This window comes from Neomonachus schauinslandi, chromosome 6 (assembly GCF_002201575.2).
Source record: "Neomonachus schauinslandi chromosome 6, ASM220157v2, whole genome shotgun sequence".
In the NCBI taxonomy this organism is placed as follows: Eukaryota; Metazoa; Chordata; class Mammalia; order Carnivora; family Phocidae; genus Neomonachus; species Neomonachus schauinslandi.
Window position 1 is genome coordinate 127,013,467 of NC_058408.1, and position 11,003 is coordinate 127,024,469.

The 11,003-nt window shown below is 62.3% G+C and overlaps 1 protein-coding gene across 6 annotated transcripts; it reads left to right on the top strand.

Moving 5' to 3' along the window:
* The first annotated feature begins 617 nt into the window (after window positions 1-617).
* Window positions 618-10,727, top strand: LZTS2 (leucine zipper tumor suppressor 2). Of its 6 annotated transcripts, none has more exons than XM_021700151.2 (5): window positions 618-711; window positions 6,072-6,521; window positions 7,148-7,810; window positions 8,321-8,578; window positions 9,381-10,727. In XM_021700151.2, exons 2-5 carry the CDS (start codon window positions 6,114-6,116, stop codon window positions 10,062-10,064), a joined length of 2,013 nt encoding a protein of 670 aa, XP_021555826.1. In that variant the 5' UTR covers window positions 618-711; window positions 6,072-6,113; the 3' UTR covers window positions 10,065-10,727. The 6 variants fall into 6 exon arrangements, with proteins under 6 accessions (XP_021555826.1, XP_021555828.1, XP_021555830.1 ...); XM_021700153.1 differs by lacking the exon at window positions 618-711 and adding an exon at window positions 1,334-1,665; XM_021700155.1 differs by lacking the exon at window positions 618-711 and adding an exon at window positions 1,436-1,457.
* Window positions 10,728-11,003: the final 276 nt, after the last annotated feature.

The window sequence follows — 11,003 nt, forward strand, 5'->3', positions numbered from 1 at the left end:
GGGGGAGCCCTAGATGCCTCCCTGCAATACAGGGCAACTTCCTGTTTGTGCCTGTGGGTGGAACTTTATGAGTCGAAGGGAAGCCTGGCTATGTTCTGTGGGGGGGCCAGAACTGCCAAACATGCTCACCTGGGCAGACACCTACTCCGGGGGAGGGGAGGTGCTGGTTCTGCTAGGGCAGTTCCGACCGACCGCAGGGTGGGGCGGGGTCTGTTTTGGTGAAACCCGAGCCGTCTTTGTCTGCTTCCTAGGGGTTTTCCTCGTTCCCGGGGAATGAGCTGAGAGTGGACCCGGTTTGGCTCCCTACAGGGCAGGGCAGGGGCAGTAAAGCCCTATCGTCAACTTGGTTAGGGCGGCCAGGTAGTTTAGTTCTCGGTCACGTGCTGCTCGTCCCTTCCCCAGGTCGAAAACCAAATCCAGAAAGCTGCGAAGTCGGAGGCCAGAGGGGCAGCCTCAGGCCACCGTCGAGCTACCGCTGGGCTGGGTACCGGGTCGGCTGTTGCGGGGGTGCTGGGCAGACCACTCCCCTCCCTGGGTCGGGGGCGCGGCCTCAGCCGCCCCGCCCCGCCCCGCTCCACCAGGCCGGGCCAGGCGGGCGCCCGGAGTCCGGAGCCCGGAGCTGGCTGGGAGCCGGCAGATCCGCGGCGAGGAGGTGCCCGCGCTGGAGCAGGAGCCGGGCGGGAGCTGGAGCCGCGGCGCAGGTGGCGCTGGGTGAGTGGTGGGGCCGTGGAGGTGTCGGAACTCCAGCCTCCGGCACATCCCGGCTCCGGAGCGAACTTTCCCGGTCTGGGGAAGCCGGGGGTTGGAGTGAGGAGGGGGTCCTATTCTGGGGTGGGGGCGGGGGTGCACGCGGGGAGCCTGAACAGGGAACCGAGACGGAAACTCACACCGAAGGGTCCACACACGCGCGCACACAGACCCACGTACTTGGGACACACGAACACACGTGCACTCAGGAAAGGACGCGCCCAGTGGGTTACCCTTGCAGTCCCTGGAGCAGCGCCACGGGCCCACACGGACCCCCAGCGGACAAGGTGCTCTGCTGTCGCGTACTTGACGGGGGTGGGAGAAAAGGGCTGCCCGGCGACCGCCGACGGGGGCGAGCCGGGTGGGACACCTCCGGAGGTTCCTGCTTCCTGGCCGCCCACAGGTGAAGACTAAGACGTAAACAGGCGCCGAGCACGTGATCGCTTCGGAGACAAGTGGGCTGTGCTTCCCCACCCCCGCATCAGGACGAGGACCTGCCTCCCCAGTCCTGGGCGAGTCTGGGAGGTCTCCTGTCGGGCTGTATTCCATTCTTCGCCTCAAGAAATGTTAAGCCTTCCCCCAGAAATGGGAGCACAACGCCCCCTGGAGTCCGGGTAGCGCAAGACTGAAGACTGTAGGGCTCGGTGGGGTTACCTGGGCTCCGCTCCTTCCTTCACCCGAACGCGTTCATGGTGCCCTCATCCCTGAAGGTATCGGAGGAGGGCGCTACTTTTGATGGCAGTGTACGGCAACCCCCGCCCCATACCTCCAGTCTGCGGAGCAGCTGCCTGAGCGCCGGTGGTCCCCTTCCTGCCACCACCCCTCCTTGCAGAACTGGGACCTCCTCCCCTCACTGTACGAACAGAAAGCCCACTCGTGCAAGAGTGGGAGTTCTCCTTTCCCAGAGAATGCACGAGGGTAAATGTGCCCTAAGTACGGGAGTGGGCCCATCTCCCTGCCCTAGAAGGGAGGATGAGCCCCCTCTCCCAGGGAATGAGGGAGTGGGCAGCGGCCCTCTGCCTCCCTCTCTGCCCCACCCTCCACCCCTCCACACATGCTGAGCCCAGCTGCTGCCTGAGCTTCTGGGCTGGCTGCCAGAAAGGGGAGGAGGCTCCTGGTGCCCCAAGAGGCTGGGATCAGGGCAAGGCCAGAGGAGGGGTCTCTACGGGGGGGGGGGGGGGGGCGGGGCTCAGTTTGTTCTTGTGAGGATCAGGGTCTGGGGTGAGCCTGAGGGTGGTTGGGCTATGTCTCCCTTTCCAGGGAAAAAGAAAGAAAAACAACCCCTTTCCATAGAGCTAAAAATAGAGCTGAGAGCCGGCCAGGGCTGTGGCCTGGAAGGGGGGGATGCTCCTTCCTGGGGCAGAGGAGCTCTGGCAGGCCTTGGCGTTGGGGGTGGGGATGCAAGTAGGGGGTGGGAGACGGTCCTTGTCCAGGGCTGTGGGCATTCGCTGACCTGCCTGGGGCACAGAGACCCCTCGGGGAAAGTCTGTGTGGTAGAATGTTTGTGAAACACCACGTGTATGTGTAAGTTGTCTGAATGAGACCACCAATGTGTGAAAGATGCTTAGGAGAGGAAGCCCATTTGAGATTGTGCCTCGGTAGGAAGGCCTTTGAGTCTATGTGAAAGACTCTGCACAACAAGATGTGTGACAGTTTGTGTGTGAGTTGGCCTGAAAGATTATGGAAAGAAGGAACATGGAACCACGTGATGGATGAGACTGTGTGATTGTGGCTGCAGGGGACTGAATGTGGGAAAGGTCGTGTGGGTGTTATGAAGACTGTGTTGTTTGCAAGAGGGTGAGAATATCTGTGACCCTGAGAAGACAGAGGAGTGTTGTCAGCTGTGAGGCTGGTGTAGGTTCGGACTGTAGGTTTGGACCGCCTCAACCCAGTGACTGTTGGGGAGGGAGGGCAGGGGCTGCCGCTCTCCCAGCAATGACCTCTGTCTTAACAAATGATTCTGAAGGAAGGTTGGGGAGCAGACAGCCGCGCCCGGGACAGGCCTGGGCTCGCGGGGTCGAGAGGGTACAGTGCTGGGGATCCGGGTAGGGGCCCCCAGGGCTGGGGGGGTGACGGTGTATTCTCCGAATGTGTCGCCAGGTGGCGCCACCTCCGCAAATCCGAATATGCCTCTATCAACCCCTGGGGGTGGGGCAGGCACGGCCCGAGCCTGGGTCCCCGACCGGTCCTGGGGAGCAAGGGCCCGGCAGCCGGGGAGGGTTGAGGGGGCAGCTGACCCTCGGCGCCCCGCTCCGGACTCCGAAACCGGAGAGTGTGTCTTGCGGGGCAGGCTTCGATCGAGGAGCGGAGGGGGAAGGGCGGCCGCTGTGGCGCCCGGCCCTTTGTGCTCGAACAATGACCAGCTGCCGCTGGCCCCGGGGCCCGAGTAGGAGTAGAGGGTGACCCGCCGCCGCCGCCGAGTCCTGAGCCGACCGGGCTTCGAGGGGAGGGGGGGAATCCTGAGTCCCGTGGCGTGGTCCCCGCGTGCGCCCGGCCGGCCTCGCGTGACGCGGGGTGCCTGCGCGTGTCCGCGCCCGGGGCGGGGACGCCCCTCGGACCCCTCCCCCGCGCTGCGCCGCCCACTCGGGCCGGACGGGGGCCGGTCGGGCCGGGGGCGCCGCGGAGGCGGGGCCGGGCCGGGCCGGGCGGCTCCGAGTGGCCGCGCGCGGGCTGGAGCCGGGCGGCAAGCCTGTGGAGCGCTGGGGGCGGCCCGGGGCTGAGCATGGAGCGGCGCGGCGGAGGTGAGGGGGGGCCGGGGCTGGGAGGCGACCTGGGGGCGCCCCCAACTTCTGCGCGGCGGAGGGCCGGTGGGGAGGCGGCATCCCCCAGCCGACCCCACTTAATGGAAGCGGAGAAAGGGGGGGGTTGCTCTGGAGGGTGGGTTGGGGGCTCCGGCTTCCTGTCGCGGAATGGGAACTCGTGATCCCAGACTTGTTCCCGTTTGACTGGTCTTTGGAGTTTGGTGGGGGGAGACTTTCCCCAACTCTTCAGCCCCAAAACAGGTCTGTGGGAGTTCAGCTTAGCCAGACCTGCCCGGGGCCCTGGCTGAACCCAGCGCTCGGCTGCCCCCAGCCCACTAAGGGTGTGTGTGTGTATGTGTGTGTGTGTGTGTGTGTGTGTGTGCGCGCGCTGGGCCAGAGTGATTACTCAGGGAGTGCTGGGGAGAGCCAGGGGTTCCCTTTCCCACAGCCACAACGCATTTCTCAAAATGGAGCCTCCACTTGCCCCTCCTTCTCTCTTGGGCTCCCGCTCTTGGAGCCCGGCTGGCTGGGCCTGGCTTTCCAGAGGCCTGGCTCTGGCTCCCTGAGTGTCTGGCTCTCAGGGCCCAGTTTTTATATCTCTTCTGGGTTTAGGGGCGTCTGGCTCCGTGGGATTCAGGGGCCCAGACTCACTGGGTCAGCCTGTCTCCTTGTCTGCCTGACCCTGGGGCCTCTCTGAGTCTTTGTCTCTTGTCTTTTGGGTCCCTGTCTTTCTCTGAGTCTGTCTTTCTCCTCCCCTTACTTCTCACTTTCTCAGTGCTCACTGAAGTGGGCAAATGCAGACAGAGGTGCCAGCCTCCATTGCCCCCTAAGAAGCCCCTTCCCCACAGCTTTCTCCGTGCCCTGGAGTGGTGTGGGAGAGGGCAGGAGATGGGGTGTGCCATCTGCTTAGCCCAGGGCTGGCACTTGGTGGGTGCGCTCTGCTCTCCCCCAGGTCCCAAGCCCTAGCTCCTCCACCCTCAGTCTGGATACCTTCCTGGTTCTCAGGGTCCTTTGACTCGAGCGGGGAGGTGGAAGGTGGGCCTAGTGGAATACAAGCAAGAGAGAAGGGGGATAGACCAAGGGAGTCAGATAATGTGTCTCTCCTTTCCCCACGCTCCAGTGAGTGACAAGAACCAGGCTCCTGCTCACCCAGTTGGCCCTGCTTGCCACCCAGGCTCCCACCCACTCTCACACATGCTCTATCCACATACACACACTCCTCTGTACACACTTGTGCACACTCACTTTCCTGTTCATATGCTCGTGTAAGATGCAGGGGGGGTTAACATATAAACTCGTGTATCTGAAGGGACATCTATCCAAAGACACTCAGAGTTGCACTCATACACCACGAATTCACTTATCCTATATGCAGTTATTACTTGTGCGTATTTTCTGAGGGATCCCGAAGCACACACGTACTCTTTTATGACATATTAATCCACACACATGAATAATAGGAATGTACTGATACAACTATTCAAACATACATATACTCACACACGCGCATTCATGTTTTCACACATTTTCACAGACGCATTTCCACGCGCCTGTGCACAGTCTCACACACACCAATAAGTACAGACACAAACTCCTGTTCCTACGCAATTCTCTGTCCACTTCTTGGCCCCCACTCTGCATGATGATTTCAGCAGATGCCAGAGTCCTGCTCTTCGGCCTCAGGCCTGGGGAGGGAGTTCCGGGTGGAGACTTGCTGTCCCCTTCCAGGAAGGAGCAGAGCCTGGGGAGGTGGAGCCCTCTTCCCTGGGTTCCAGGGAAGTGAGATCTGAGAGCAGCTGCCAGAGGTGATGGTGGGGCTTTCACCCTCATCCCCTCGGGGCTACTCTGGAGACTGTCTAAAGCCGGATGGTTTCACAGAACCAGAGGTTGGCCGCAGGCCTGTGTAGGCTCCTTTAGGCCAGACTGATTGGGTGTGGTAAGGCTCGGAGTTGTCATGGAAGCAAGCAGGAGCCTGCATCCACCTCTAGAAGGCAGGAGACCCCAGAGGGCACCTGTGCGCTCCCTAAAAGCTCTGGGTTTCTTGTTTGGCCGGCTCCATCCTTGCCGCCTCTCCGTCTGGGAGAAACAGGCCCAGCTGGGGGAGGCTGGGCGCTGCCTGGCCTTGGCTCTTTATTCCCTAATTACCATCTGAGTTGCTGACTGTGTCCCTGAGGTTGCCTCTGCCCCAAGTGCCCTCTAATGAGGCCACCTGTCCCAGGGGACCAGAAACCTGTGCTGGGAGCTGGTAGAGAACTCCCTCCTAAACTTGAGTCCCGAACTCTGTGAGGGATGCAGGTTTGGGCGGGGCACTGCGTCACCAGCAGGCCTCCCTTCCCCTCATCTTCCTTGCTTGGTAAGGTCAGCCCTTAGCACTGCTCAGACCAGAGTTGGACGGTGATCTGGATCCCAGGAAGACCCGAGTTTCATGCCAGTGCTTGGAGGAGGAGCCTTTGGGGATCAGGGCTTGTACAGATCTCAGGAGGCTGTTTGACGTGGGACAAGGGGTCAGGAGAGGGACTCGGGGACTTGTATAGGGAGGGGCCTCAAGGTGAAGGGACTCTGACACCACTGCCCTGCTCACAGGTTCCCCTGGAGGCCCTTGGCCAGGCCTGAGCCTCTGTCGCCATGGCCATTGTGCAGACTCTGCCAGTGCCACTCGAGCCCGCTCCTGAGGCCACCACTGCCCCACAAGCTCCAGCCATGGGCAGCGTGAGCAGCCTCATCTCAGGCCGGCCCTGCCCTGGGGGGCCAGCTCCTCCCCGCCACCATGGCCCCCCTGGGCCCACCTTCTTCCGCCAGCAGGATGGCCTGCTCCGGGGTGGCTATGAGGCACAGGAGCCGCTGTGCCCAGCTGTGCCCCCTCGGAAGACCGTCCCTGGCACCAGCTTCACCTATATCAACGAGGACTTCCGGACAGAGTCACCCTCCAGCCCGAGCAGTGACATTGAGGATGCCCGAGAACAGCGGGCACGCAATGCCCATCTCCGCGGCCCCCCACCCAAGCTCATCCCTGTCTCTGGAAAGCTGGAGAAGGTAAGGACCAGCCCTTCCTTTGGGGCCTGGGTGGAATCAGGAGCCCCCTGAAGAAGCTGGAATTTGGGGGCCGATTTAGAGGAGAGAATGTGGGCTGCAGATTCACCAGACCTGGGTTCTAATCCCAGCTCTGCCTCATTCCAGCTGCATGAGCTCAGGGAAGTCACTTAGCTTTTCTGAGCCAGAGGTTCTGTATCTGCAATGTGGAGGCACCAGGTCAGCTCTCCTGAGATGGTCGGGAGCATCCCATCACACGGTGTATGTCAGTGTTGAGCCTAGTGCCTGTCACACAACACGTGCTCAGTAAAGGTGAGCTGCTCAGACTCCTGTAACTGCAACAGCTACGCATCTGACTCTGAACGAGGCCTTTAACTTTGCTGAGCCTCCATTTGCTCATCTGTAAAACGGGCACAGTGATAATATTTTGCTCGTGTGGCCGTTGTAATGATTAGCGATGAACCTTTTAAGTGGCTTGCCATAAAGGGTATCAGGAGGCCCTCAGCGGTGGTAGCAATTAGTATTAATGTGTGGGGATTGGGGACCCCAGATGGGAGGGCAGGGAGTATGATAAGGGCTTTGAAAGATTGGGCAGCTCATCCCCAGTGTCATGTGGCACCTCATTTCAGAACATGGAGAAAATCCTGATCCGCCCAACAGCCTTCAAGCCGGTGCTGCCCAAACCTCGAGGGGCACCATCCCTACCTAGCTTCCTGGGTCCTCGGGCCGCCGGACTGTCTGGGAGCCAGGGCAGCCTAACACAGCTGTTCGGGGGCCCTGCCTCATCCTCGTCCTCCTCCTCCTCCTCGGCTGCTGACAAACCCCTGGCACTGAGTGGCTGGACCAGCGGCTGCCCATCGGGGACACTGTCTGACTCCGGCCGAAACTCACTGTCCAGCCTGCCCACCTACAGCACCGGGGGTGCAGAGCCAGCCAGCCACTCCCCAGGCGGGCACCTGCCCTCCCACGGCCCTGCGCGGGGGGCACTGCCCGGGCCAGCCCGAGGGGCCCCTACTGGGCCCTCCCACTCGGACAGTGGCCGATCCTCCTCCAGCAAGAGCACAGGCTCCCTGGGAGGCCGTGTGGCTGGGGGGCTCTTGGGCAGTGGTGCCCGGGCCTCGCCTGATAGCAGCTCCTGTGGGGAGCGCTCCCCACCCCCGCCCCCACCCCCTCCACCCCCTTCGGATGAGGCCCTGCTGCACTGTGTCCTGGAAGGAAAGCTCCACGACCGTGAGGCAGAGCTGCAGCAGCTGCGGGACAGTCTGGACGAGAGTGAGGTGACCGTGTGCCAGGTGTGGTCAGCAGTGATGGTGGGGGTGGTCCGGCTGGACAGCCGCAGGAGCCGGGAGTCCAGGGAGCACTCCCGTGTGTTCCCCGGGGCGGGGGGGCGGGGGGGCGGCAGGTGAGGCCCAGCTGTCGGGCTTCACCTGCGGAGTGGTGAGGGGTCCCGGCCAGCACCGCCGTTGGCTGTCCTCAGACTTGAGCGAGACACTTCACGGGGCCGAGCCTCGCTCTCCTCAGCTAGAGATGGGCACATGTCTGGCCTCCTGGGGTTCAGATGAGGATTAAGTAAGGCAGAGGCTGTGGAGCGCTTAGAATGACGCCCGGCACCTAGGAATTTCTGCAGGGGCGTTTGCTATCATGGACATTGTCCCGAGAACCCTAGAAGTGGTTGTGACTAGAGTTACCGTAATTATTCTTGAGTGGTTGGATGGCGTCTCCGGTCCCCGAGCCCAGCTAAGAGCCGTCGGTGACCTGGGAGCAGTGGGCGGGGGGCACCCAGGTCTGCCTTCTGTCCCCAGGCGTATGAGGAGCGGCAGCAGCACTGGCCGCGGGAGCGGGAGCCGCCACGGGACGACAGCGCGGCCCAGGCCCAGCGGGCGCAGCGGGCCCACCAGCTGCTCCAGCTGCAGGTGTTCCAGCTGCAGCACGAGAAGCGGCAGCTGCAGGACGACTTCGCGCAGCTGCTGCAGGAGCGGGAGCAGCTAGAGCGGCGCTGTGCCACCTTCGAGCGGGAGCAGCGGGAGCTCGGGCCACGGCTCGAGGAGACCAAGTGGGAGGTGGGCCAGGCCGGGAGGGGCGGGGAGCGGGGCCTCCTGGGACGAGCCCTGGGCCCAGGGGTCCAGCCATTAACACCCCCCCACCCAGCCTGCTACTCCGAGAGGTCCTCCCCATCCTCACCTCCGGGAGATGAAGATCTCCCTCTGACCTCCCTTCCTGGGGCGGGGAGGGGGTCCCCTTGTGCCCCCGTTTTAGGTCTCCTCGTTGCTCGGGTCGAGTGCTCACGTAGCCAGTGGCCTTCCCATCCACTGCCTCCCAACCAATAAGAATGTAGAGCCTGCTACGCGCCCAGAACTTTCTAGCCGTTACTTAGAGTGGATCTTCCGATTCTCAGAACAGCCCTGGGAGGCGGCTATTGTTAACACCCCCATTTTTGAGATGAGGAAGGCTGGAGCCCAGAATTACGACTAGGCAGTGGCAGAGCTGAGATTTGAACCCAGGCCTGTGGCTCCATCATCTGCGCTTTTCACCAAAATGCCGTGGCGCCTCCCGGTGGAAGTGCGGGCACTGCCCTCAGTGGCTCCCAGTCCTGCAAAACCTGCCACCAGCCAGTCCTGGGCCTTTGTGATGGTTTAAAGTCACCTGCTTTGAAGGAAAAAGATCTGGGTCTGTGTTTTACGTCGGCCGCTTACTAGCTTATATGTGGCCTTGGACGTGTCACCGGGCTCGCCTCAGTGTCTCCATCCGTGTCGTGCGTGTCATGATCAAACAAGCTCTCCCCAAACACCCCACGTGATCTCAGGGCCTGACCCTCTGGGAGAAGCCTTCTCACTCCCCTCCCCGGCCCCCTCCCACCCCTAGGTGTGCCAGAAGTCAGGTGAGATCTCCCTGCTGAAGCAGCAGCTGAAGGAGTCCCAGGCAGAGCTGGTGCAGAAGGGCAGCGAGCTGGTGGCCCTGCGGGTGGCGCTGCGAGAAGCCCGAGGCGCGCTCCGGGCCAGCGAGGGCCGGGCGCGGGGCCTGCAGGAGGCGGCCCGGGCTCGGGAGCTGGAGCTGGAGGCCTGTTCCCAGGAGCTGCAGCAGCACCGCCGGGAGGCCGAGCGGCTCCGAGAGAAAGCTGGCCAGTTGGACAGCGAGGCGGCCGGACTCCGGGAAGCCCCCGGGTCACCTGCCGCCGCCGACCCATTCCTCCTGGCAGAGAGCGATGAGGCCAAGGTGCAGCGGGCGGCCGCCGGGGTCGGGAGCAGCCTGCGCGCCCAGGTGGAGCGGCTGCGGGCAGAGCTGCAGCGGGAGCGGCGGCGGGGTGAGGAGCAGCGGGACAGCTTCGAGGGGGAGCGGCTGGCCTGGCAGGCGGAGAAGGAGCAGGTGATCCGCTACCAGAAGCAGCTGCAGCACAACTACATCCAGATGTACCGGCGCAACCGGCAGCTGGAGCAGGAGCTGCGGCAGCTGAGCCTGGAGCTGGAGGCCCGGGAGCTCGCCGAGCTGGGCCTGGCCGAGCCGGCCCCCTGCATCTGCCTGGAGGAGATCACCGCCACCGAAATCTAGGGCCCTTGGCATCCCAGATCTGCGGGGAGCTCTGCCGAAGGGGGGAGGTGGCGGGAGCCTCAGGTCCACGGAGGTCCCCAAAGTCTTGAGGGCCCCAGAACCACTTGTCCCCTGGGATCCAGGCCTCTGGGCCTCTGCCAAGACCTTGGGGCGGCCCTGTGACTTGGATGAGCAAGATCAGACTCCTTGAAGGTCCCCGTTTCACGGTCATGCAGAGGCTCCTGCTCGCCTGACCCATTTCACCCCCCTTCTGCCGCCATTGCCACTCTGCCAAGCGCATTCATCCCAGACGCCAGGGGGCTGGGAGGAGGAGGAGGGGGCGCCTTCGTTTCCACACTCTCCCCTACCCCAAAGCCAGAGAGAGCCAGACAGCGCCAGCTGCCCCAGATGTGCCTGCCCCCACCCTGCCCGGGTTGGGGGCCAGGGCTGGAACTGGGATGTGACCCCCAGGCTCCAGCCCTGCAGCCTCTCTCCTGGGACAAGGGGGCTGTAGTCAGACCAAAGGAAGAACTCAGCATTGTCTTGTTTATTTGTGTTTGTGACCAAGTGGCCCCTCCCCACACCCAGGTTTATGGCCTCGTTTTCACTTGTATATTTTTCCACACTGTAAATTTCTTGTACAAACCCAAAGAAAAAAATTAAAAAATCTTTTGTTTTTAAAAAAAAGATGAGTGTGCTAGGTAGAGATTATGGGAACTTCTTTGACCCCTACCCCCAGGCCCCCTCAATTTGCTGGCTAATCCCCTACCCCTCGTAGGGATCTTGGGGAGGGAAAGAGTGATGAGGGAAGGACAAATCCAGTAAAAGTGTGAGGTCCTAGCGGACCACGACATGAAATGGTCTCTCGGGGTTTGAGAAACTAGAAAAGCCTTCCATCCTGTCCCTTGCACAGAACACTGCTTGGGGCTGGGGATGGGTGCAATGACCCTTCAGGGCCCT